A 26630-nucleotide genomic window follows, 5' to 3' on the forward strand; every position below is an offset into this window, starting at 1 on the left:
CAGTATTGAGGGCATTTGGTGGGAAAAAAAACATGTCATTATTTTAATATAAACGTTGTAAGTTGTACCTGTAAAGTCTCCGCCAGCAACATCTCGACTCTGCGACAAGCCAGAGTGTCCACCATGCGAGCTAGAACTCGGAAAGGAGTACTAAGCAGCTTGTCCACGTACAACATGAGCAGAGAGCCGGACTGGCTGAGGTGGATTCCTTCCAAACACTGCAGAGTCTTCTTCAACATAGTGGGCTGCAGCCAAAAAAAGAATGTATCAATTATAGAAAATAACTTTTAAAAGTAGGAAGACTCACGGTTGTAAGATTGTCACAGCGAGACTGGATGGCCTGGATGAAAAGGCCGCTGGCTGCAGAGTTTCTGTGTATGGCGCTGATGAAGTCTTGTACTGGAGGCTCGTGTGAGAGACTGATGAGATCCCTGACGTGGTTCACAATCAACCAGGTTAGATGCTCCGAATCATGGAGGTTCTGACACTAGAAGGACGAGAAGAAACCTTCAGTGGGTCGACGGGAACTCTAATGTAAAACCATTTTGACTCACCACATAGTCACAGAAGAGGATGAGAGCACCTCGACGTACAATCTCTCTGTTCATCATGGCGAGCTTGGACTCGGGCTTTTCCTCCTCGCCGTCCCCCGAGGCGTGAGGGCTCAGCAGCTTTGTGCACGACAGACTCTGCCTGCTGGTAGAGTCATAATGAGTAAAAAAAAACAATTTAATTCCTCTCAACAACGGTGACCCGAACAGAACAGCCAACCAACCACAGGTGTCAATGACTGTTGACATGGCTACAATATTCATTCATTCATTCATTTTCTACTGCTTAATCCCTTGTGGGGGTCACGGGGAGACTGGAGTCTATCCCAGTTTCATTGGGCGAGAGTCAGGGGACACCCTAGACAGGAGGCTAGTCTGTCACAGGGCACACGAAGAGGGACAACCATTCACACACACACTCATACCTACGGACAATTTCCCCAAGTTTTCAACCAACCTTTGTATGTTTTTTGACTGTGGGAAGAAACCGGAGTGCCCACGCAACACGGGGAGAACATACAAACTCCACACATAAAAAGGTCACAAGTTGCCTTGGCCTGGAAGCGAACCATCAAGCTTTTTGCTGTGAGGCAACTGCGCTAACCACTACGCAACCGTCGCTACAATATTATTTACTTTAATTATCCATCTGGTTCAGTGTTTTGTTGATACCAAGTGCATCAGCTGTTGAGAGAACTCGCCCGTTTCTCTAATGCAAACTGTTACAACAGTTACTGTCCGCAGCTTGCGAAAAATGAATATGAGGCAGCCAGACGTCCAAAGGTCAACAGTCATAGGGCAAGAGACAAAAAAGTCATCAATTAAAAATATACATCAATTGAGTAAGATTTTGTTAGAATTTAAGGTTTTCTAAATGCAGATCCGGCCAAAAGTTTGTACGCATTCTTTCATTTAATGCGTTTTCTTTTTTTCTACTACTATTAAGATTGCAGATTATGTGATTACGGATTAAGGCACACAACTATGTTTGAAGAAACTACACTATAAGACATGTATAAATACATGCAGACTTATCTACTCAACAAAGTAGCCACCTTTTGTCAAATTTCTGTACTGCTTTGCACACGTTAAGCTTTTTAGTGAATCTGACACCGTTTTAACTTCATAGGTGTGTCTTTTCTAGGTTACTTTCTGAAATTTATTGACTTTTTGATGGAGTTGGTCAAATAAGGATGTGTTTCAACCTCACTTCTGCACAACTGTTAGAATTAATATAACAACAATCAATCAGCTAAATTAAGAGAAACCAGTGACCATCTTTACTTAATAACTAAAGTCAAAATCCAACTCTGATTTTGGAGAGGAAGACTTCAACATTTGAAACATGCAAGTAAGTCCCTCATCATGACAATGGGTTTTTTTTTAAGTTAATCATAAAGTTCCCTCCTTTCTGAAGTCTCGCAAAACAAGGCGATTATGTCGCAATAATGGCTTCACTGCTCCTGCAGCAACCCCAGAACGCCCCATTTTTTTCTTTATACACGTGATGCTTGACTAATCACAGCAGAGTGGGCGTGGTTATGGTAACCAAGATTTAAGCTAAACATTTTTTTAAAAAGCACATTTACTAATGTCAATATCTAAATGAAGAGAGTTTTGTACAAACTGACACATGCTAATGAGTACAATAGATGTCCATTGCAATAACTTTGAATGAGCCCTTTAGGTCTTTCTAAACGTTTAGCCTTTACGTTGGTGCCAATTCTATGTGGGACCTTTTGTACATAAGGAAATGTTTGTAAAAGCTTGTATCCTTACTAAATAAATTTAAAAAAATTATTTAGGAGGCAGTGGTTTCGTACGCACCAGATGCATTTAGTTTTAGCCACAAGCTCAAAACCTACCTGGGGGTCTGGTGCACCTCAGCCCACCACGAGTAGTTGGTGTAGTCGATGATCAGAAGGACTTGGCACCAGAGGAGCACCAAGGAAGGGTGGGTGGTAATCAGGCACTGCACCAAGTTGTTTAGACTGTCCAGGGTATAGAAAAGTCCGGCCTCATCGCCCGTTTGACTGATGCCACTCTCACCCTTCAGGAGTCGACTGGCAGCTGATGTTATCCTACGAAACATTCCTGAGAGGCACAATCAACATACAAATGTAAATAATATCATAATATTGTGAAAAAGAATTGTACAGTAATGTTGCACCCACCACTTTTGAAGATGTGGATGAGACACATGAGCAGCGTGCCCAGCTGTTGACAGTAGAACGTGTGTTGCTGCTCCGTGATGTCGACTTTTATCTGTCTGGAAGAAATGTCGTCCAGCAGCACTCCCACCAGCTGCAGCAGGAACCTGCACCGAGAAAAAATGTTGACCTTTTTATTCATGCAGGCTTTTCCTTGATTTTCTGGAAATCCTGTGTCATTCTCTGTGTTATCTTGACCTTTTAAGTATACATTTTATTGAGTATTGTTTTAATTGTTTAAGCACTTTATAACCCTGGTCTGGAAAAGCGCTCTATAAATATAAATTACTTACCAACATTGGTAAGGATGTAAGAAAATATCGATACAAATAAATATTGCAATATTTTATTTACAATATTGTATCCATAGTCATCAGCTTTTATTATTAAAAAACTGGGGCGGGGGGACATTCAAATATATATACATTATTTAATTGTTCTTGTAAATTTATATATTCATTTATAACTTTCAAATGTATACATTTTTAATCATTTGATGATATACATTTTAATAATGTGTAAATATTTACGTTATTAACAATTACATGAAAATATTAACACTTGTTCATTTTTGTGTGGCAATTACATTTTTCTGTCATTACGTCAAAGAAACAATGAAATCATGCGAGACCCTGGTGATGACTGAGGATGTGAGGATACAGTCGACTCCAGCAGCTTGTAAAGCTGATGTATGAACGCATTTTGGTTTCAAAACAAATGAAAGCAGTTAGGACTTGGTCAAGAGTCATGTGGTCTGCGACACCAGAGTCAAGTACTCGTGCACTACTACAAATATTTTCTTTACCAACAGTATCACAATACATATACAATCTGATGCCGTTACACTAATGAAGACAGAAAACACACCAACCTTGCAAAGGTTTCTTCGGGTAAAGCTTTTGGCGAGTCGCCCTTAGATTCCTGGTTGTCAGTTCCTTTGTCACTTGGCAAGAGCGTCTGCTGATGCAGGCTACGAACAGTGTTGCAGGAAAGCAGTTGGGGCGAGAGGGAGAGCTCATGGACCCGGGACAAGACAATGTCCTCAGTGGACTGTGAGACAAGCACCCGAAGAACAGCCAAGATCCCAGACACCCACAGCTGTATCGTGGTGACGGACGACTGCGACACAAAGATGGTGTTAACATGCACGTCTTCTTGAGGGTTCATCAAGCTCACCATCGTGACCGGGGTGGTGAACATGCTCTTGAGCAACATGTCAACTGGTCTCAGAGAGGAAGGCGCCACGATCTCAAACAGGGTGTTCAGCACTCCCAAAGCCTCAGGAGAATCCAAGTGCATCTGTAAGAACAAACCAGCAGCTGTTAGCAAAGCAGGCAGATGTTTCCGTTGATCATGTGACCAGGTCGTATTCTTAAGATGTTTTGGATCTGTATAAAACATCTGTGAATTGTGATGGGGTTTTATTTGCTCCTTAAAAATGTTACACAGTGTATAATAAAAATAATTCCTTTTTTGGTTTTGTGTGTTGCAATTAACCACAACATTTTCTTTTTACAAAGCAACAAGTATCTCGATTGCCGACGCACCTGCTGCTTAGCGATCATGGGGAGAATGATGTCAGCAATCTGTCTAGACAGCCTCTTCCACTTATCCTCATTCTCCTTGTGACACTGCTGCAGCACAAGGATGAACATCTCGAGGACCTACAAAGCAGACAACGTTACGTCAAACCAGAAAACTTTTAAACCTCCGATGATGCACCCAGTCGTTACCTGATGGTGTTGAACAAGTCTGAGCAGCATCGAGACCACCACCTCCTTCTGGGTTTCCAGCTCCTTGCCTGCATCTGCTTTATTGGACCCTCGCAGGACGAAGAGGTCGTGAACTATGGGCTGCAGAGCTGGTATGGCTGAAGAGACACGTTCAGCATTAAAACAAGGGAGCAACTCGTACAGTTTGCAGCAATCAGCCAAAGCCTCACCGTGGGTCACTGCCTTCCTCTCACTGGCCATGATGCCGTCGCACAGCTGGATGATTTTTGGGATGCTGATGATCTGCTTGGAGTGGTAGCGCTCATAAGAAAGCAGTACCAGGAAGAAGAAGATGTTGGGGATGATGGCCTCTGAATCTCTGGACACAATAAACCGCAGAAAGTCAGACAGTACAGTGGTACTTTTCCATATTGAAGATCAGTTACGCAGAATGTTGTTAAACAGCAGACAAACTAAAGAAATACCACTGAACTTACTGGGAGGCACCAAGTAACCACCTCCCTAACTCAACGTACACAAAGGAGATCGCCAGAGGGATTTATAAAGTTCATCTATCCATCCATCTATCTATCTTACCACCTATGGTACCAAGAAAACTAAACTCTATTGATGTTTTTAGGCACTGCTCCATATATTGACAGATGATTAATCCCTATAATACTGTATTAAATATTAAACCTGTTTATTGATTTGTCCAAACTCAACAATAGTGGTGATAGGGGGCTGGGCGGCAAAGCATTACAGGACCTGTAGAGGTCACCGTTACTGAGAGGAATGGCATTGGTAACTGATGTATTTGAGTTTGTCACTTCAAATACATGTTAAATAAATGTTATGTAAATGAATTTTAAACAAGTTTTAATTCAAATGCTTTCAATCGTTTACTATTAGTAAAAAGATGTAAATATATTATCACAATTTCAGTCATAAATGCAGAGATAGTAATTCATATACATCATTGGTTCAAACTTTGAATTAATTGATGACAATCAGAATCACACAATTCATATTTTTCTCAAACGTACCTGAACTGCCCGACTTCAATATATTCGAACTGTTTCAAGACAAAGCCGATGAACACCTAAAACAAAGAAATCCAGAGTCAGCAACTGACAAAGACCGTAGCCGTGGACGCGCTGAACGAACCTGATCAGAGTCCAACAGGCAGTAGTTGACCCTCAACTGGACGAGTTGAGCGAGAAGGTCGAGGACTTGCCTCTGCAGGGCCACGGAGGTGCTGGTGGTGTATTGCTTCAGCGCTTTGATCACCAGAGGCTCAAATAGGCGGATGTGGTTGTGGATGACATTCTGGAAAACGACAGGAAATGTGTCCACTTTCACACTAAACGTCGACCAGCTTACGCACCTTGTCTCCCCTGTGGCGTGTTGCGTTGGCGATATTGGATCTCGTTTGGTGTGAAGCTTTTTGTATCACATCAAACCATCTAAAGGAAGAAATCCATTCCGTTTAAATATCCTTTTTATTCCTCTAGATCTGTTCACGGTCACTCACCCCGAGGTGTCCTCGTGCTCCGCCTGGACCATGTTGCGTAGACTTGCGTCGGCAAGCGCTTGTGTGAAGTGGGTGTACGGCGCCATGAAGCAGTAGTGGTAGAGACCTGGGCGGACATTGGAGGAGCCAAGACGAAGAGCCCTCGTCTGGGAGCGACTGGGTCCACTCAGGACCGCCTCATACTGGGAAGCCAGATTTGTCCCGAACAAAGTCTTTAACAACTAAAAATAAAAGATAAAAAATGATGAGAAATTAAACCTAACTGTAGGGGGGGGGGGGGGGGTTCCTCAACTTTCTAAAAGTATGACTGATGAGCTTTCATTTTTAGAGGTTTTACCCATTTGTTTTGGGAAGAGATAACAAACAAAGATCATGCCTTTCCTTTGACATCATCAATGTCTAGGTCCAGAAGTGAAAAACAACATTTTCAAAGTTTTAAACGAATAGTACATCAAAGTTTGGTGTGTATGGAACCATCGCACAGGTGACCCGATGCCTTGCAGGCTGCTGTCGGTAGGAACCAGCATCGTTCTATGTGGAGTCACAAGGATGAAGCTCACGGCTTAGAGTCAAACCCGTCAAGGACTGCCACAAACGGACAAACACGAGAGAGGCTGACCTGCTGCACGCATACGGTGGCCATGGTTGGTTCTCTGGAGAAGCACGCCTTTAGGTATCCCAAAATCTCCTCCACACACTGAAAGAAAACACGGTCATCAGTGATAAAACGAGTGTCGCTGGGGTTCTAGCGTCTCACCTTGCTGATGTCATGCAGTGTAGCCAGCTCCAGCAGCTGAGAAAGAACATCTAAAACCGATCTTAAGAAACTTCCAAATTTATCCTGATTGCTGTGGAGATCAAGCGACACCTGGTGCACACACAGGGGAATGTCAAAGATCGTGTCTAGTATTCCAAAAACAACATTTATTCATACCTTATAGTTGCAGTGTGTCGCTTTGAGGACATCGTAAAGCTTGAGGTACGGCGGCAGATGGTAGAAGCTGCCTAGTGTGGTCGACTTGTTTAAGCCTGCAGAACTTGTGTTTTCAGCTGGTCTTCCTGCAAACGAGAGATGCAAAATTAGGCTTATGCAATTACGCCTTGCTTAATAATTTAAGATAATTTGAATATTTTTTAAATAATCATTTGATTTCATTTGTTCCTCACATTATTCATAAAAGCCTTTTCAATTCAATGATTACATGTTGGTGTAATATTGCCCCCAGACAATAAATGGAGTAGAGCTACTTAGTCAAACTTTAAGCAAATCATGCATGAACAAACGTTCATTAAAAAACTAGGGGAGTAATGAAATATCAATATGGCAATATATCGCAATATTCTTAACATCAATACTGAATATCGATGTTCGACAGCAATGCAAACAATCGTTTCATTTTTGTCATTTAAAATCATATTTAATGTGTAACTTTAGTTGGTTTATAGGCAAATAAAGATTGTTTAAAATAAAATAACTATTCTACACGACTATTCATGCCGTTACTTCATTTTTCTGTTGAAAACAATCTTCCGGCTCCTAGATGGCAACAACCATTATGTCTTCTGTCGCTAAATGAATATTGCAATCCCGCAAGATTCCAGCAATGGCTGAGGACGAGAGGATGCAATCGAGTCCAGCAGCTTTTAAAGCTTATGTTTGGTCATATTTTGTTTTCAAAACAAATGAAAGTAGTTATGAGTTTGTTAAGAGTCATGTGCTCTGTAAATTCAAGTACCCATCATATCACCACATTCTAGTCAATACACACCCCTAGTGGCAGCATCATACCAGCATTTTTATAATGAATTCTACGATAACCGATTAAAAAATTGTTCCTTTAGAAATTGCATTTTAGAATTGTTAAAAAAGAATAACAATTCAATATTTTCAAAATGAATCATTTTGATGTTAGTTTCATTTTATCCAATATTTAAAAAACAAAATTAATTTAGTAAACAATTTCTCAGTTAATTAAATAAATACTTAAAGCCAAAAGTAAAAAATATGAAACTCTGATGGCACCCATTTACGTCCACATTAAATACATTAAAGTGTTTGTTCTTTTGTGTCAAAATTCTTTTCAGCTTTTCTACATTAAGCAGTGAAGTTCACTAGAGAGGTTCGTGTTCAACACATACCGGAGTTAACTTCGTTTCCTTTCTTTGGGCTCATGGGTGCCACACTGGGCTCGTTGGAATCCTTCTCTTTTCCTTTTCGACGTATCGGGCTGAGGGAGGGGGGATTTGTCAAAGAGGGGAGAGTGGCCTGAGGAAATGAAAAGGAAACGATTAAATGTAGACATTAATGACTAATCATTATGATACTAGATTTATTTTTTAGCCAAGCAAATATTTCAGGAGGCCATGGTAGTTAAATTGTATAAATCCTGAAAACAAAACATCAGCAAAATCCCCTCCCAGTTACCTTCACTGCTGGTCCTGGTGGGTTGTCATCCAACACGTGAGCACAGATATTTAGGGTCTTAAACAAGTGTGAGAAAAGCTGGTCCAACATGGCCACCAGGCTGCGCTCGGACAGAGCTGCCCAAGGCTCGTCGATCTTATTCGATCCTCCGCTGGAGTTTGCATTTCCACCATTCCCGTCTTCATCTCCGCTCCACGGGTTTCGCATACATTTGGGGGCCACGGCTGAAAAACGGAGAACCGTGAGCGTAAAAGAAGACGTTACGTCTCACTTCAGATTTCTCACCCGCAAGCAAGTTCCCACAGAGCAGCAAAGCATCTTGATGTGCAGAGAGATCCAGTGGAAACCAGGCAGACGAAAGCAAAGACAGAACCATGTTGGCCATTCCTACAGTCAGAGTCCTGCGATCAGTACCAGGTGTGGAAGAGGTGGTAGAAATGGAGGCTGCAGGATTGCTGGACTGTGAAAGGCTGTAAAGAAATGAACCAGACAGATGAGCTTAGGATACCAAGGAAAGGAAATATTCATTATTTTTATATTTCAACTATATTCAAGTAGGTAATCAAGACTACTAAAGATATCTAAAAAAAAGAAAACTCAACCATCACTAAATGAATACAATCATATAAGAATACTATTCCTAAAGCAATACTTATTATAAATAAAATTGTATACTTGTCGTGTCTAATGTCTAATGGAATGTAACAGTCAAATTGAACAGTGAACAGTCAAATCCACAACCATACACACATCTTCTGGAGTCTAAATTAAAACATTTTGGAATTGTGATTCAGTCCCCTCCACTGGATCTGTATAAACCTTGGATTTCACTAAATCCTGAAAAAATAATATAAGAAACTGGCTACAACCTGCTGCACCGGACATAAATGAGTTGGATAACGCAATTGAAAAGGTGTTAATTATAGAGAGTTGAGGAAAAAATGGTTCAAATATAAAGAAAATGTATATAAAACCATATGAAAATTATCCACAGGCCTTATAGTTTGTTTATTTATTCAAAATCTGTCCATTTAGATGTCATTTTATTACATTTCTTTCATTTTTAATCAATTAAAAAGTTGAATGTAAGGCCAGGTGTAAAACCTTCTCTGAAATAATGTCATTCATAACATGTTCATCTATAATAAAATGCTAGTTCTAAAAGAACAAGGTATAAAGTCAAGTACGGCGAGTGCACAAACCTGTGTGTCCGGCCTCTACTGCGGTTGAAACTAGAGCGAGAAGAGAAGCTGCTGCTGGAGCTGAAGTAGCCGCAGTGCCAGCCTGTGCTCCAAGAGCACACTGGGTAGTGGACAGCCAGCAGGCACAGGGCCTCGCAGCAACCAAACTGCAAAAGAACACGGATGACGAGTTGAAAATAAAGTAGCTCATCTGCTTCAGGCATGTTTGGACCTACCGTCAGTGCCCTTGAAGTCGATGATGTAAGTGCGTGGGAGACGGCAGCAACAACACGGGACAAGTTGTTCTCCAAAGTGACATCAGGAACAGTGTTTGACAATTTGTAACCTCTGTAGGTTCTGTAAAATAATTTTGAAAAGGCTTTTGACATAAAAAGGTATGAAAGTGACCCAGATGGGTGAAGGGAAGACATTTCACCTCGTGATAGTGCTGACAGTGAACTGAAAGGGCGGTTGTGCCTCGTGCATGAGCAGCTGCAGGTAGACTGAACTCTGGTCCCGAGCGATGGCCACCACCGGGTCAGCCTGGCCCTGGTCACAATCGTAGAACAATCTGGAAACAAGCCTAAAAAGGAGAAGAGAAGAGGTGACATAGAGCAACACAGAACAGAACTCAAATCACACCAAAATGTCATTTTAACACCCATCGATAAAATGTTTAATCGATTAAGCTCTCATTTTGAAGCATGTATGGAACCATCGCACAGGAAACCCGATGCCTTTTGGGTCCCCGTCGTCAGGAACCAGTTTCACTCTGTGTGTGGTTGAGAGGATGCAGCACACCGCTCAGTGCTGCGACCCGGAAATAAACCACACACCATTTTATAGGAAAATGTTTTTTCATTTTATTGGAAACATTAGAAAGAAGAAGCATATTGAAGGATTGGTAAATGTTCCAATCATAAATGAAGAAATCTGCTTATGTACATTTTGAATTTAAATGTCCAACCCCCTCTCATCAGACTCTCCCCTAAGATCACCAAGCAAATAATCTCGGGTCCGTGTATCATTATGTCCAATTGATTTTTGGGGAAATGTAAATAGAGATGCATATCAATATGCATGCACTTGAAAAACAAAATAATTACTTGATAATTTAATTACCAGTTTATTGCACATAATGTAGAAGCACTGCTTGTTTAATTAAATCATGTCCCAATTTAAAGGTATGCTTGGATCAGTTAAACTTGGATAAAAAAACAAAAAATATTTTGTATTAGAAAAGCAACGCACATTACAGTGCTTTGTTTTAGTTTAGTTTTCCCCATCACCCTTAAACGAGTACATAAAATAACCATCACATGTAGGAGACAATGTCAAGTACCTGTTGACGACGGAAGCTGCTACATGACGAACTCTGGGGTCATCGTCCCCCAAAAGTTGAATGACAACATTATTTAGAACTCTGTCCTGCAGCTGAAGAAGCTGAAACATAACAAGTACCAAACGTTTAGAAGATATTCACAGATCCATAAATGTGACAAAGAAAAAATATATATTTACCCCAGTGTAGTGATGATCTCCTTTGTGTAAATTCTCTGTCCTTCTCTCCAAGAAACTAACTAACCTAAAAACACAAGTGTTTCTTTTTTATAGACAATTGAAATACAAATGAAAGGACTCCCATTATCTTAAATAGAAGGGAAATAAGAGAAGGAAAAGCAGGAGAAAAAAAAACAAGGTAAAGACTCTCCTTACCGAAAGTCCATCTCAGCCAGGGTCTCCAAAAGTTCGGTGCGGACGAGCCAATAGGACGAGTCCCTCAGAGAAAGAAGGTCAATGAGCAGCTGTAAGCCAATCTCACTGAGGGTGCTGCTACAGAGGGTCGTGATGCAGTGCTAAAAATTCCATGACGCAAGTTAATCAACACTAATATTCTCAATGAACATTTGGCTCGCATTTTACCCGGACGGCGGAGCAAGCCAACTTGCAGGTGACCGAAGACTCGTCGCGCAAGGTTTTCCGCAGCAAAGGCACCAAATCCACCAGGGCCAGAGGGTTCCCTGAGCAGAGACGGGATCAATGAAAGCCCTGAACTCGCAAGGTATCCGACGGTTCAACATAACCACTTTTGGGTATTGTTTGGTCATGCATTTTCTTTAGCATTAAACTGTTGCACCGACCTGTTGCACTCTGCACACTGGCCTGCCAGCTGTGAATGTTGTATCGGCTCTTGGTGAGTGCTGCCTGAATGATGGCTCCACACAAGATGGCAGTCGCTCCTCTGATCTGCGGGTCTCCGTGTTCAACAAGCCCCAGAACGTCGCTGACATATTGTTGCTCTAAAATGAAAAACGATAAATACATGAACAAAACAGACCAGAATAGGGCCATTAGCCATTTCAATACATTTCTATTTTATTTCCCGCTCCCCCAAAATCATATAAATACAAATACATTTTTTAACGAGTTATTTAATGCTTACAGTTAAATGAAGTGTATTCAATTTAAAAAAATGTATTTACAATTTATTAAAATTGAGAGTTTGACGTCTTAGTTTCATTTTGTGTTGAACTAACATTTTCTCCTCAACAGCTTAAGGGACAATAAAATCCCACAAGAACCTGGTGGTGACTGAGGACGAGAGGATACAGTATACCCCAGCAGCTTTTTAAGCTGATGTTTGGACACATTTTTGTTTGAAACAAATGAAAGCAGTTACAACTGCAAGAGTCCTGTGGTCTGCAACAGCCGAGTAGAGAATTCAACAATACTTCAAGTATATCCTTGTTCCTACAGTATCGCAAAATATTATATGATCATATATATTATATCATATATCAGATTCTTGCCATAACAAAGCCTTAGGACAGAATAGACTCCTCACATATCAGTCTCTTTTGTATTTTGTTCCAGCATACCTTCAACTGGAACGCCGTCCAGCGGCTCCAGGTAAAGTGGATTGAAGAAGGCTTCAGGGTGCAGAGCTCCTGCTGCACCGATGCAACTGACCGCCAGGGCCTTGACGCTCACCCGTACCTCCTTATCAGGGATCAGACCTGACAAAGCATCGAGACGTTTGAGGTAAGACGGCTGTAAATCTGATAGCTTGACTAAAACTCTCACCATTCTTTTGTCCGGTCAACAGGAAGGAGGCGGCAAGAAGCCGCGCACAATAAACCAGAGGTTCAACTCCCCGGTCAGTGTAGTGTCCGATTGGACCCTTTATGCGAGATGGCTGAAAACAAAACAAGAACAAGTTGGATAAATGCAACAATCAGAGTAGCAAAATGGTAAATTTTAAAAAGAACATGAGTACACACAAAACATGCAGTTCAAGTCTCAAAACACATTAGATGTCAAGTAAGAAACTAGTCTGGATCTGCGGCGAATAGTTTTTTTCACAAGGACCCACAAAGATTTTGTGCATTATCACCTTGTTGTCTGGTTCGGGTTCAGCTGGTTCGTCCTTTGGTATGAAGTTGTCCACGCTGCCATCGGAACCCTGCCTGTTGTGACCTCTGTTTTCAAAGAGGTGAGGTTTGCTCAAAGCTGCAAAGAAAAAAAAACAACAAGTGATTATTAGGAATTATTTGCACATTATATACATCTCAAATTCAAGTGTATGGCTTCTCCCTGCTGCTGCGGCTTTGCTATATTTAAACTATTGACAAACTTGCTTTGACAACATTAAAACAGTAAATAAATCTACTTTGATGTTACTGGACAATGCATTATAGGGGCACAACTTCAGAAAGATGGCAGTAAATCTGTTGGTTAGATCATCGTATGTTGAATTTCACATGTAAAATAACTACTCTAAAGACTAATGTAAAGCTCCAGTGCCCTCTGGTTACTTTATGTGAGGCAACTGTAACACAAACTTTATCTTGAATGTATTGTAGCTACTATGTTTGTCACGGTGTTGTCAAATTTTTGGAATGTGTATGTATTTTAACTGTGTTTGGTTGTGTCGTTAAGCGCTTTGTGATCATGGTATGCGAAAGGCACTTAGTAAATACAAATTACTTACCAACAAACTTCATAAACCAATCCTATATAAACATTTGTGAACCTTATTCTCATTACAAACTGGGTCAGACCATTAAAGCGTTTTAGAATAAAAACTCTTAATTGTGAAAACTGTGGTAAACTGACTGTCACTTATACCAACATTTAGTGTTGGTATAATAGTGGCAACATTTTTACAATAAAGGCTACTAATTTTAAAATATTGATATTTAGAAAATTTATATTAGACTAATTGGAATTAAAATATCCAACTCTCTCGTTTGTTAATTCCATTAACCAAAAATCTATTTTAATTTACAATTGGTGAATTGGATGTTAGAATAATAAAGGATGAACTTTTTTCAGTCAGCAATGATATACTTGCATATTAGTGAACCAGCATCTAAGAAAACAAGTTGCTTTTTTTAATGAGAGCCTCAAATCTAACGCCAAGTTTACAATCATACCAAGGGCTGACTGGAGGAATGACGGGTCTGTGGATTCTTCCTGAGAAGAAGGAGCTGCTCCTTCATCCTCTTCATCTTGCAAGGTTCCAATCTGCATGCCAGAATACTGACTCTCGCTGCCGTCCAGCACCTTTGGTAAACATGAGAAAAGAGCACATTGTTGAGGACATCCATAACATCGTAAACATGCAAGTTGTATTCGAGCATTTCCACAAACAAGGTTCATCATGCGTGCTTGTTTGCAAAATGTGGCTGCAAATCAACTGTACAGGACAAAAACACAGTCATGAGCAGTTCTCTTGGGGTCATCACAAGCCTCGCTAATCCTTTACATTCAGGGCACAGAAGGAAGCTCAACCACTCATGTCTTAATGAGAACATGTTTAGTCAAACTCAATCACAGAAGGGGAGAAAATGGAAGTATACCCCTGACATCAGAGTATTAAATGGTCAATTTAACATTTTAAAAGTGGAAACTATTGAAAATTGGAACTTTTTATTCAATTTTCTTTTGTTTAATATTCAATTCAATATTTGCGATATTAAAATGTTTGATATACCTTTATTGTAATCATTTTATTTAACAGTTGCACATTAAAATGTTGAATTTGTGTTATTTTAATAATTCCAATTTTTATATTTTGAAATATGAAAATTGCCCAAGAATACTTAAACATGCATAACATTTTTATATTGAATTTAAAGGGCTAGGAATTACACAAAAAAAATCAACCATTTGTATATTTGAATATTTTCAAAATTACAAAGCTTTATATATAAAAAAAATGTTTTAAATAATTCCAATCAATATACAAATTATTGAATTTAATTATTCAATAAAAATGTCGATATGTCTATATAGAAATTGTTCAAATTATTCAAAGCTTGAAAAATCTTTTGACATTTAAAATGTTAAATTAAAAAATTCAATATTCTGATGGCACTGATATACCTGCATACAAAACCTTCTAGCAATAATAATAATAAACTTTATTTATATTTTCTTTGAACCTCGCACTTCAATTTTTGTCATCGATCATCCCCGTTCCTTATCCTAATTCATCATGAACATTGATCTACTTTGATTTCAAACCAACAAACTGGGCCTGATAAAAATGAATTTTTCGGGTCTAAAGCTCCTTACAGAAGTGTAACTAGGAAAAAGATTTATAATATTCAAAAAACATGAGGGATTAATGGCATGCTTGGACTTGCATCTGCATGAGATTTGTTTTATTTACATTTAGGGAGTTGGAAAATGCAAACATGGACGATAAGAAACGCAGACATTTGAGCGTTAATGAAACAACTGGGTGTAATAAACGAATAAAACGGGCGGGAAAGCGAGGATGGAAAATAAGCAAGCGTTTTCTTCCGTTTCCAGTCTGCTGACCTTGTCGCTAGTATTAGATGAAGACGTGGCAGAGAAGGAAGATGAGGAGGAAAAAGAGAAAGAAGAGGACGAAGTAGAGGAAGCTATGCAGACTGAGGACTCGCTGTCTGCAGCGTCAGGACCCTCGGTGGATGTGGGCGAGGGAGCGGACGGCTCGATCACCTGTGATGGTAATGGTGTATGTGACTGTGGCTGGACAAGACCAGTGAAGAGAGATGAAGATTGTTAGAATGGACAAGCCTATTAAAACAGAGGTTTGCCACTGCTGTCATTGTAAAGGGTTTGTATTAGCAATTATCTGGCGATACAATACGCATCACAATACAGTGGCAACGATGCCATACAGTGGGGTCTTGCAGGAACAAGGAAGTATTTGTAATACTTCCCGAGCACTTGATTCGTGCGTTGCAGAATTTACGAACCACATGACTAACCCCTTTGTTTCTAAAACTAAAATATGACCAAATATCAACTTTAAATCTTTGTATCCTCTCATCCCAAGCCACCGCTAGGATCTCGCATTTCATTCTTCCTTTAGCAAGGATGTAATGACTGCTGCCATCTCTCAGCTAGAAGTTTAATCACAACACAAAAAATAATTAACTATGTGAATGCGTTTACAAATCTGAATCTTGGCATGGCAAATAAATCAAGCAAAAACTTAAATTGTTGCCAATTATTGAAATTTGATTATATATATATATATATATATATATATATATATATATATATATATATAAAAAATAAACACACACACATACTGTATATATGTGTGTAAAACAGTTGAAAAGAAATTACATCAGAAAAGTTAAATATCAATACAGTATTGTAAAAAATATATCGAAATATTTAAGTTTATCGACGTAATTTTATACACACAAAATTATACCTTAAGAAAACCATACAATTCAAAATAAAATATAATTTTAAAGCCAAAGAAATACATTTTTTAATTGATGCTAAGCTGGTACCAAGGAAATTACGTCACAATATTGCAAGTAAGGAATGAAATACTGACCAGCTCTGCTACATCTGAAGGGGTAACAGCCGAGTCGGGACCCTCTGTTGTGGTCTGGGAGGAGTCGCTTGGTGCTAGCGAACGATCGTTACTTCCCAGAATGCCTGCCAAAGGCCCTCCATCTGGGGTCACGTTCTCCGGTGTCGTGTAGTCGGCCGTCTCTGGAGTAATGTTGGCTCCACCGCTCGAGCTCTGACTCAGCATTTCCTCCTCGTTGTCGTTGGGCGACTCGGGGGTGTCGGAGGCCGATGTTGTCCCGCCGCCGGCGCCTTGGTCCGAGGAGGCGCTCAGATCGACAGAGTCGCCCGGTTGCAGAGTGTGCTGGGAGGAGCGCGGCTGCTCTGTGATGATGTCCACTTGGGCTCCCGGGGTACCGTCAGCAGCAACTGAGGCTGAAGAGAAAAGATTTAACAAGGCTGGTTAAAGTCTGATTTTTACTAACTAAGTCGAGCAGCCTGGTCGAGTCAAACTGTTACCCGTGAAAGATCCAGTTGTAACCTCAGTTTTCTCTGGGTCTTCTTCCAAACCATCTTCTTCCCCAGAGAGCATCTTACCTGCATCAACAACAGCGAAAAGTCCATTAAAGAATAATGTTTTGACTTCTTGGTGTGCCAACAAATGATCCCTGACTCAACACATTTCTCCAAGTCCGTTAGCAAGTTGAGTGTCGTAATCCTTAATTAAAATTATAAAAAAAATGTACTAAAAAAATACTGATAAAACAATAATAAAGAAGCACATTATACAATGAACACCACAGCAATTCTTATCAATCTGAACTTTTAAAATACTGGAGAATATACATTTTCAAAGCAAACAAGGTTTGAGAAAATCTAATCTAGATCGTACCAAGTAACAGAATGTGATTGCTTTAGTGAAATGTACTTTGACATGCAGTTCATAATAATAATCATAGAAATACAGATTCTAATTAATAAGAAAAACATTGTAAAGAGAAATGAAGAATATCAGTGGAAGAATTAAGAGCCAGAGGCAACATGGAATAAAATGGAGAAGAGACAAATGAAGAGCCAGAGAATGAAATTCGCAGACACGCATACGATGAAGGATGATTTCAGTAATTTTTACTTTGTTATATTATTTAAAATATTATAATCGAATTAAACGGGCAGTATAGAGAGGTTTTACTTTAATGGAATAAATGAAACACTTCGACATTACAATTAAATCCAAGATTATTATTATTATATTCCGTAAACAATGGATGTAACTGGTTCCAAAAATAAACTAAGATCCCTTTGAAATGATGAGCGAATAAGTAGTTACAACAAATGGATTAAGTTCCATCATGCTGGTTCCGGTTTCAACCAGAGTTTTAATATGTGGAGCCTTGTCTTCAAGGTAACAGAGAAAAGAGACGAGTCACCTCTCTGCTTCCTGAGTACAAGTGGACTGCAGGAAGACCCTCCCCCTGCGACAGGAAGAGCAGGAAACAAAGCAAGAGAGTGAGGCAGAGCCAAGCAGTTAAAGAGTTAAATACAGACACTGGTATGAGTAAGCAAGAGGAAACCCCAGACAAAAGCTTTTAAAAAAAAAAAATCATTAGAAATTACGTTTTTTTGCTAGGAGTTAACATTGGACTGGTTACCGATGAGATCGAGGATGCTGCTGGAGCGTCCTCTGCTATCAGGGTCCTGTCGGAATATGGTGGCACGAGCAATGCTGCCGCTGGAGATGAGCATGTGGAGAAGCTCCGGCGGCGGCGTCCTGAACGTCTGCTGCAGCAGCTCCAGAGACGCCGTCACAACGTTGTGATCCCAGTGCTGAGTGTAGTAAAGCGTCAGCTCGAACACCTGTAACCCGAGAGAGGACTGTTGGTGCATGTTGTGGGATACAAGACCTTTAATGTCTGAGTATGGAAGTAAATCCATGACCTCAGAACAGTGAATGCTTTATTTAAAAAAAATTAAACTTAAGTAAGTAATTTATATTTTTAGAGTGCTTTTCCAGACCAGGGTCACAAAGCGTCTAAACAATCAAAACAATACTCAAAAATATATACACTTTAAAAGGTTAAGACACCACCGAGACAAACACAGGAGTCTCAGAAAATCAAGGAAAAGCCTGCACAAATAAAAAGCTTTTTTTCTAATGATTGAACCCAATAACATATTTATTGAAAGATTGAATTTCTTTTTCTTTTTTTTCTTTCTATTTTTGATATTCTAAATTCAGTAATTGAAAAAAAGTATCTTTATTTTACATGTGTAGCATATTCAATTCAATATAGAAATAATTGGGGGGGAAAAAAAGGGCCACCAGACACATACCAACAATAGCATAATACAAAAACTACTGAACTACTTGATCAAACTTATGGCCAATAATGTGAAAAGACAATCATGTGATCTTTTATTTTATATTTGATTTACAACCTTATGAATTAAAAAATATTCAAGATTTAAATTCCAATTATTGTTTTTTTTTTATATTCAAATAATTCATTTAAATACTCAAAACAGAACAACAAATGAGACTTTTCAATACAGAAATTATTTAATTCAATCGGTAAGAAAGGTAATTCAATACATCTACGTTTTAACCATTTGAAATGGTAAATTCAACCATTCACCTGTAAAAGCAGTTCAGGTGCCGGCTGCACGTCAGCCTCCTTCCTGGTGACGCCAAAGCTTCCTTTGAGACTGGAGGTGTTGACTTGCTGCTGCAGCAGAGGCATTATGTAGCGGAGGGTTAAGAGCACTCCGAGGATGAGGTGAGTGGGATGCTCGCTGTCCACTGGGACCACCAAACCTAAGAAAGTATCAATACACTTAAATATCGCTTGAGGTTCGTCACAATACCTTATCGATTAGTTGTTTTTTTTTTAATTATACTTCTTTAATGAGGCATTTTTATTAAGGTATGTATATATAATTTGTTTTCAGGGCGGTAAGCATGCAATTATTTATGCCGTCTTTTAATTTGTTTGCTGTAACTAAACTACCGGTCACAAGCAGCAGTCATTACGTCCACCATCCAAAGTGAAGCTGGCGATGACTGAAGTTAGATTAGAAGATACGAACCAAGAAGCACATTCAACAGCCAGGTGTAGAAGTACGTGGCGCGCCTCGAGTGTTGGCAGACGCTGACAGCCGAGCTGGCTGCCGTCCGTCTAATGGTGGGGGAACTGGACTTCAGGTTGGACACAAAAGATCTCAGCAACACCTGAATACAAAGTTTAATGTGAGTAAAAAAAAAAAAATAGTGGTATAAGGTTGCATAGAATTACTCAAACCTTAATCTCTCCATCATTTGCAAAGTTCCCAAGGGCGGTCATAATCTTTGGAATGGCTATAGCTAGAGTCTCCTGCACCGACTCCTCCTGACGCTTGGCAATTCTGGTGAGGCAGGGCAACAGATTGACCAGGTAGGGCCTGAAAAAGAAGGTAAGGAGGGAAAAGTAATGAAACGAATTAAGCAACAACCATATCTGAGGACCTGTGAGCAAGTTGTTACCTGCATTTCTGAGGCCTGATGAGGTGAGACAGCTCAGCAAACCTCCACAGTGCAGCTCTCAAACTGCGAGAGGCACCATTCTACGAAAACAGAGAGCGACAAGAAGACAATTGATGACATCATTTTTGCAAAAAAGCAACACTTTTGTGACTCATGTAAACAACAATAACCTTTTTAATTTCTTTGTAGAGCTCCAGCTGCAGCCGAGGCAAGTTGGAGTCCATCAGTGCCTAAAAGGAAACATCCATTTATTCTCTTTTTTTTTTTTTTCGTTAATTAAATATTTATTTTCAGATGAAAAATAATTACTTTAATAATTTTGTTGAGGCACTCATCAGCAACCATCCGGACATCCGACTCACTGTCGTCACTGCAGAGCAGAAACATCTCCATGGCGATGCCGAGCAATTTCTGAAACTCTGGAGACGTCCTACTTTCATAACAAACAAACAAAATGTCCGATTCAGAAACTGTCAACTTATTTATAAAGGGTGATTGCTAAAGAAGGTAAGATCTTGAGTTCAACTTAAAAACAGCTACATCTATAAATATAAGTGTTCTAGTTCATAACACACCTCAATGATTGTGCCACAATGTTTTCACATATTGTTAGACAATGTGTCACCCGGTCTTTCTTGGTGGTCGCCAGTTCTTTTTTCCTGAGAGAGAGGAATGAAAACAAGACAAATTAGAAAGTTCACAATTTAGAAAAAAAAAAAAACCTTGCAAAAAAGAACAGGATTTGCCCAAACTTTAAAACTTGTAAAATTGGTAATGGGGTTCCTCTAGACTACATAGCGCATTCGAGGACTGTATCCTCTTGTCCTCAGTCACCGGGATCTCGCAGGATTTTTATTTTTACTTTAGCTGCGGAGGATGTTTTGACTGCTGTCATCTAGCAGCAGGAAGTTTAATTGTGACACAAAAAAAATAATATATTTCAGTTTTAGAAGAAAAGTGGTTATGAATATTCAGTGGAATTATATATATATATATAAATATATATATATATATATTTTAAACAAATTATTTAATTTTACACACTTAATAAAATTAATTAAAATGTGATTTGAAAGCAAAAAATAATAAATTAAATTTAAAAATTGACATACATCAAGGTATCGTTTATTTCTCACACCCTTAGAAGGAACAAGGAAATATAATAGTATTTGAAGTACTTGACTCTGGTGTGAATTTACATGACTCCTGGCGAAGTCGTAACCCCTTTAATTTGTTTTTAAACCAAAAATATGTCCAAACATCAGCTTTAAAAGCTTCTGGTGTCGACCATATCCTCTCGTCCTTAGTCATTCCCTCGGGATCTCGAGGAATTTCACCCTTACATTAGCTGAAGAGGACGCAATGACTGCTGCCATCTAGTGGCCAGCTGTTTTGTAAAACACAAAAATGAAAAAAAAAAAAAAAAAACACTGCATTAGTTTATGTATGCAATTGTAAATTAATTTAAAATGTTAAAGGTATATACTTTTTAGCATTATTCTTATATGGTTCATGAAATGTATTTATGATTTAAAACTTGAATCGATACAGTGCTGCTGAATTATGCTCGCATTTTGAATAATAAAACACAGTTTGGTGGAAGTTCTGCATCTTTTATAGCGTTCAGGAGTTCAGGTAGTACAAAAATAACTACCATATACATCTATTATTCAAGCATAACAGCTGTGCATTCAAAGTCACGTTGCAATGCAGCTCATCAGAATAACATCATAGTTTCTAGCCTGTTTTTAGTTTTTTTGTTCAGATATTAAGAGATATAACACTTGTGTTGCAGTTGATGTTTCCAGCCCACCTTATTATAACGGGCCTCCAGTACTTAAAGATGTCAATAAAAGAGGAGCAGGGAAAGAGCATCAAAACTCTGATGTAAACAATGATTCAGTGCATGTTTTAAATGAACTGCTTATAGTCGGAGTTAGCAACACAGCAGCTAACTGTGCCACCACAGCTGCAGCATTAGCTTACGATCTAAGCTCCGTGTCCTGCTCTGCAACCACATGGCTGCCCTCGAAGAAAGACTTACTGTTTCTGGACAATCTCCTCGGCGCTCGGTGGTCCCTGTTGTTGCTGGAACGACTTCAGAGACTCAAAGGCCTTCATCAATTTCTCCATGGTGGCCATTTTAGCATTCGAAGGGCTAACGGGTATCTGCAGTAGCAGCTAGTGCTAGCTAGTAGCAGCTCTCGACACCACCTCTGGCTCCTCTTACGGTCGTACGGGAGAATGTTCTACTCTCTCACGGGTTCAGCCGGGATAAAATACATCACTAAAAACTATCATTGACGACATATTTGATGCAGCCCTGGGAAATCACACCAGGAAGTGATGAGGGTGACAACAACGCAGCGATAGGCGTGCGTCGTGGGCGGACCAATCAGAAGTAGACAAGCCATTTGATTGACAGGCTAATCATCCAATAGACATTCGTTATTCGACCTCTCGCGTATGTTTACGCTGCTGTCACAAGACCGCGGATAAGTGCCAAGTTGAAAATAATAACTCATTTATATCACTTATTTTAAGATTTTATCAAGATTGTTCAAGCGATATATTGTTTAATACGACCCCTCATTCAAGATGTCTTATCTCAATATCGTAAACATTTGATTGTAACTTACTGCTTGGCTCATACACATATATATACACATATATATATACACATATATACTATATCGCTTTTAATATACCCCATTAGAAGTAGTTTATTCATTTAGAAATTCAAATTAAATAAACGTTCTACGAAATAGGTGTAATTTACCATTTTCATTAAAAACACTATATGTCAAAGGACAAGCAATTCAGATATATCTAATTGTATTTATATTCTAAAGGTCACATATATTTTGACCACCCAAAAACGGATGAGGTGCTGGCTACCCGAGACAAAATGCATTTAATTTTCTTCCGTCATAACCACGTCCTTACTTTAAGGCCAGAAATGATGATTCAATTATTATAATCATAGATATAAAACCATATAAAAAATATATATATAGCATTTTTTAAACAATTTGAATCTATGAGTTATGTGGTGTTAAGGTAAAGCAAGCCAAGCAGAGCCCATCTATTTAGCAAAGAAATCTGTATTTATAATACAGTCAACGAAATTAATACATTTACATGGTTATTCAAAATCTTTTTTTTAAAAATTGTGTCAGCTACTGTGAGAATTTCGAGATATAAGTCATCCACGTTCTTAGAATGTAAACCTTTGGTCATAATTCTTTTGCTTACTGTGGAGAATAACTCAAATACAATTGAAAGATTACACTAAAATGTGAACGTGTGAATCCTTTGTGGTAGGATGTCATGCAGCAGAACCAACCAATAAAACTGCATTAAGGTTCAAATAAAGAGACAAATCCTTTTTTATACAAACGGCAGTGTATTATTTCATAATTACAAATGTCAGATATGGTACAACAACCAGTGATACTACTTGTACAAGAATAAACAATGACCGCAGTGGTTGAACGACATGACTGTACAGGTACCCAAAAAAAAAAAAAAAAAAGAAAAAAGAGGGAAAAAAAAAGATAATAAAAATCAAGAGGTCCCGGGCCCCGTTTGAACAGGAAGAATTCCTCATTCTTAGTGTCGGGTTTGGCAGGTTTCTAGATCTAGATACAACCACAGAACAATGATTTTAACTGCTATAATTCGTTTTAGGGTTTTTTTAGTTGTTTTTTTTTAGCAGAATGGTTGTCACTGCCTGACACATAGTCAAATGAAAAACAAGATATTCAAACCGGGCCAGCTCCACTGGTCGTCACACAAATGATAAAGTTGTCCTCAGATACCAGTGAGATATGTTGGCACTAGTAGGTCATCATTTATATACACAAGGAACCTGAAATATTACAAATCAATACATGCTTGAGTAATAAAACGTAATTAAACGGGCGTTACAATGCACTTAGATCAGACATTCAAAAACTTTAAGTTCCTCGATGTCAAACGAAAACTGGATGAACGGACGGAAGAAGCGAAAGTGTGATGTCACAAGTGAAGTTGGCACGAACAACCGAGGCCACGAGTCTTTCCTCACTAAGACATTGGATTTGCTTAAATGTTACTTTTGGTATGATTGGTTAAAAAGACACTTCCAAAAGTCAGAACAGAAATAGTGCAATGAAAAGTATAGATGCCGTCAGATAATAAACAGGCGTGACACAAACGGTTTCCTTGCAAAGTGTTTGAGCTTTAGTTACATCATTTACAAGTCTTCTTTGAGGCTAAAAGTCTGAAATCTAAAAAGGCAAGAAAAAACCCAGCTTCGAAAAATGTGCCTGAGAGCGACAAAAAGAAATGAAACAAGATGATAATGAAAAAGCAAAAATGTTAATCTCCTGATTTTGACAATAGGAATGTGCAACAGGAAGTCATTGTAGAAGACATCTGGGGCTGGATGTACCATGGCACACATGCACACAAGTGAACTTAGGCTGAGTTACATTCAAGTTCATGACGAGCGAACAGACACTTGAGAGGGTTTTTGGAGAGAAGAAACTATTTACACATGTCCAGACTGGGTATTCACAGCATTAAACACATGTGAGGAGAGTAAACAGTGACTTCCTATGAGTCAAATAGCTTAAAATCCTTCAAACAAGAAGAAACTTTTAAAGACGGTCCTACAAGTGGGTGAGAGCGCTCTGGTGCAACGCTTTTCTTCTTAAAAATCAGATTTCAAAGTGGCATCTTTCCCAATAGTATGCTTGTCAATCAACCGGTCCCAAATTTGTCATCAGAAGAGAAGAGTGGAAACTGATGTTTAAAAAAGGATGCAGGCCTCCATGAGAAAACAATAAATTCACCTCTGTTAGAATCTAGTTGCCACACAGATTACCAGTCAAGTACGGTACATCTAAATAACGTTAAAAGGGGGCGAGGGGGGGGGTAATGACAAGCCAGGCTTTTAAAAAATAAAATTAAAAATTAAAAAGGGGTGGGGGGGGGACAGTTGGAGCAGCAATGGACAGAATGGATTTACTTTCCATCCGATTCATATCAACCCTGTAGAGGAGGTTACCACGGGACAGATGTGCGAAGTCACAGTGACCAAATCATAAGCAAAAAGCCGTATGCTACATTGAGAAAATAAAAATAGACAATTACTGTGCTTCTTAAAAAAGCCCCCTCCCCTACCCACAAAAAAAAAAAAAACAGAAATAAAAAAAGTATGCATTCAAGTGGTACTTTTATGGCTTTTTGTACAATACAACCTTTAGTGAAAATATACATCTAGACATAAATTCAAGTACAAATGTACAAAACCTTTAAACTCACTTTTTTCTTGAATTATAATACACTTTTAATACAGCTCATAAATACAGGTCAACATTCACTGAGTTTCTAAGATTTGCACTCGGCTGGAGTTGGAGGGTCGGTGGGGTTAGAGGGAGTGGTTCAAAGTCGCGAGGGTTCCTCCGCCTCGTCGTCGCTGTATCCGCTCTTGAAGCACACCTGTGGAGAGTCAGAAGTCGTCCGTCAGCTTTCATCCGAGGCCATCTTTTTCCTTCTTGTCGTTTCTTAAATCTAACCAGTGAGCCTTTGCAACTTAAAACTTTGTTTTGGAAAAAAATATTTTTTCTGAACTGACATTAGCCTGTGACTCTTTTAAATCGAGTTTTCCTATAAAACAATAAAACTGAAAACTTAGGATAACAATGGTAAAAAATAAGTTTGTGTTCCTCTCTTTTTTCCATTTTGTTCATGAATATAACGCAACATTAAAACGAACTGGAGTTGCGGGACCACTGCTCTAAATTTAAACTATTAAAGGCTCGATAAATAGACTAAAAAATTATTAAATTAAAATAAGTCTTTGTGGCTCCTTCTAGGGCCGGCTAGTTGTAACTACAGGGAAGTAAATTGTCATTGCAAATTGGTGTACATTTGTCTACAAAAAGATGATCGGTTTCGGTTTCTCATGTTATGTTGCTCACGTCTCATTGCCGTACAGCAGTTTTGGGGGTCACATTGTCTCTCATTGTCTCGTCGAGGCAAAGCTACTTTGTAAAGAGCATTTATAAACTAACATTTGAGAAAATATGAAAAACAATGCTACATGTTGTTGCTTTAAACTGATGATTAGGGATAGTTATTGTTTACACTTTAACTCATAATGTTCCCAGAATTAATATGTTTTTTCTGTATCATTTTGGGGGTTAATCGCTTTGGTGTGGGAGACAGCGGACATTTTTCATTAGAGTTCAGATCTGAGGGGGGTGGGAGGGGGGGGTTCCAAATCATCACTGATCATTTTCCTGGAGCTGAACGGACCATGGGAGGTAAATTCTAAACGGTATGAAAGCAGGAAGGAAGACGATGGGAGAAGACGGTTGAAGGAGGATGAAGGTCACACATGCAACAGTCTCCCTTGTGTGGCATCCACACTGTGGCAGGCAGGCAGAGAAAAGAGAGGTAGTACCTTAGCCCCCACCCCCTCGGACAGTTGCCGGAGCACTAGCACTTGCCTCTCTTCTGAAGAGGCGGTAGAAGAAACCTCTCTTTGGCGGAGGGTTCGGCCGGTTCACGTCCAGGTCCGAGCAGAGTGTCCCGTCGGTTTCGTATACGTTGATTTCTTTGAAGCATTCCATCTCGATCATCTAGAGAGAAGAACAAAGTTAGGGTAACAGTCACACATCTTTTCCTCTATACGGAGGTAAC

General features: G+C 39.2%; 2 protein-coding genes and 2 non-coding genes across 13 annotated transcripts in view; all 4 read right to left on the reverse strand.

Annotated features, from left to right (window-relative positions):
• The window catches only part of htt (huntingtin), a 35435-nt gene extending 13144 nt beyond the window's left edge, over positions 1-22291 (reverse strand). For 2 of the 9 annotated variants that reach the window (XM_087804078.1, XM_087804038.1), the window contains exons 1-44: positions 21982-22291; positions 20513-20596; positions 20247-20367; positions 20108-20167; positions 19938-20017; positions 19717-19855; positions 19505-19646; positions 19054-19232; positions 18070-18274; positions 17848-17892; positions 16937-17014; positions 16461-16852; positions 14050-14179; positions 13008-13123; positions 12698-12809; positions 12493-12630; positions 11755-11913; positions 11537-11634; positions 11330-11469; positions 11135-11198; positions 10956-11056; positions 10050-10196; positions 9850-9970; positions 9635-9780; positions 8718-8902; positions 8433-8656; positions 8147-8273; positions 6942-7066; positions 6765-6875; positions 6627-6704; positions 6008-6228; positions 5861-5939; positions 5641-5802; positions 5520-5575; positions 4704-4852; positions 4495-4631; positions 4309-4425; positions 3938-4060; positions 3633-3880; positions 2726-2868; positions 2417-2645; positions 555-696; positions 308-487; positions 69-245 (exon numbers count right to left, since the gene is read on the reverse strand). In XM_087804078.1, the coding sequence (XP_087660204.1) occupies positions 69-245; positions 308-487; positions 555-696; positions 2417-2645; positions 2726-2868; positions 3633-3880; positions 3938-4060; positions 4309-4425; positions 4495-4631; positions 4704-4852; positions 5520-5575; positions 5641-5802; positions 5861-5939; positions 6008-6228; positions 6627-6704; positions 6765-6875; positions 6942-7066; positions 8147-8273; positions 8433-8656; positions 8718-8902; positions 9635-9780; positions 9850-9970; positions 10050-10196; positions 10956-11056; positions 11135-11198; positions 11330-11469; positions 11537-11634; positions 11755-11913; positions 12493-12630; positions 12698-12809; positions 13008-13123; positions 14050-14179; positions 16461-16852; positions 16937-17014; positions 17848-17892; positions 18070-18274; positions 19054-19232; positions 19505-19646; positions 19717-19855; positions 19938-20017; positions 20108-20167; positions 20247-20367; positions 20513-20596; positions 21982-22079 (6108 nt within the window). In that variant the 5' untranslated portion in view covers positions 22080-22291. Of the gene's footprint in view, positions 1-68; positions 246-307; positions 488-554; positions 697-2416; positions 2646-2725; positions 2869-3632; positions 3881-3937; positions 4061-4308; positions 4426-4494; positions 4632-4703; positions 4853-5519; positions 5576-5640; positions 5803-5860; positions 5940-6007; positions 6229-6626; positions 6705-6764; positions 6876-6941; positions 7067-8146; positions 8274-8432; positions 8657-8717; positions 8903-9634; positions 9781-9849; positions 9971-10049; positions 10197-10955; positions 11057-11134; positions 11199-11329; positions 11470-11536; positions 11635-11754; positions 11914-12492; positions 12631-12697; positions 12810-13007; positions 13124-14049; positions 14180-15442; positions 15635-16460; positions 16853-16936; positions 17015-17847; positions 17893-18069; positions 18275-19053; positions 19233-19504; positions 19647-19716; positions 19856-19937; positions 20018-20107; positions 20168-20246; positions 20371-20512; positions 20597-21981 lie in introns of all 9 variants that reach the window. The other 7 variants (XM_087804069.1, XM_087804030.1, XM_087804094.1 and 4 more) reach the window with 6 other exon arrangements.
• LOC148089189 (small Cajal body-specific RNA 14) lies at positions 6470-6599 on the reverse strand. The gene has a single exon (XR_015709251.1).
• LOC148089190 (small Cajal body-specific RNA 14) lies at positions 10317-10447 on the reverse strand. Its single transcript, XR_015709249.1, has one exon.
• A 1112-nt stretch (positions 22292-23403) lies between the features above and the next one.
• The window catches only part of grk4 (G protein-coupled receptor kinase 4), a 40115-nt gene continuing 36888 nt past the window's right edge, over positions 23404-26630 (reverse strand). Inside the window, exons 15-16 of one of the 2 annotated variants that reach the window (XM_087804106.1) lie at positions 26438-26569; positions 23404-25424 (exon numbers count right to left, since the gene is read on the reverse strand). In XM_087804106.1, coding sequence (XP_087660232.1) covers positions 25368-25424; positions 26438-26569 — 189 coding nt within the window. In that variant the 3' untranslated portion in view covers positions 23404-25367. Of the gene's footprint in view, positions 25425-26391; positions 26570-26630 lie in introns of both variants that reach the window. The other variant, XM_087804114.1, reaches the window with a different exon arrangement.

This window comes from Callionymus lyra, chromosome 1 (assembly GCF_982586985.1).
Source record: "Callionymus lyra chromosome 1, fCalLyr1.hap1.1, whole genome shotgun sequence".
NCBI classification, from domain to species: domain Eukaryota; kingdom Metazoa; phylum Chordata; class Actinopteri; order Syngnathiformes; family Callionymidae; genus Callionymus; species Callionymus lyra.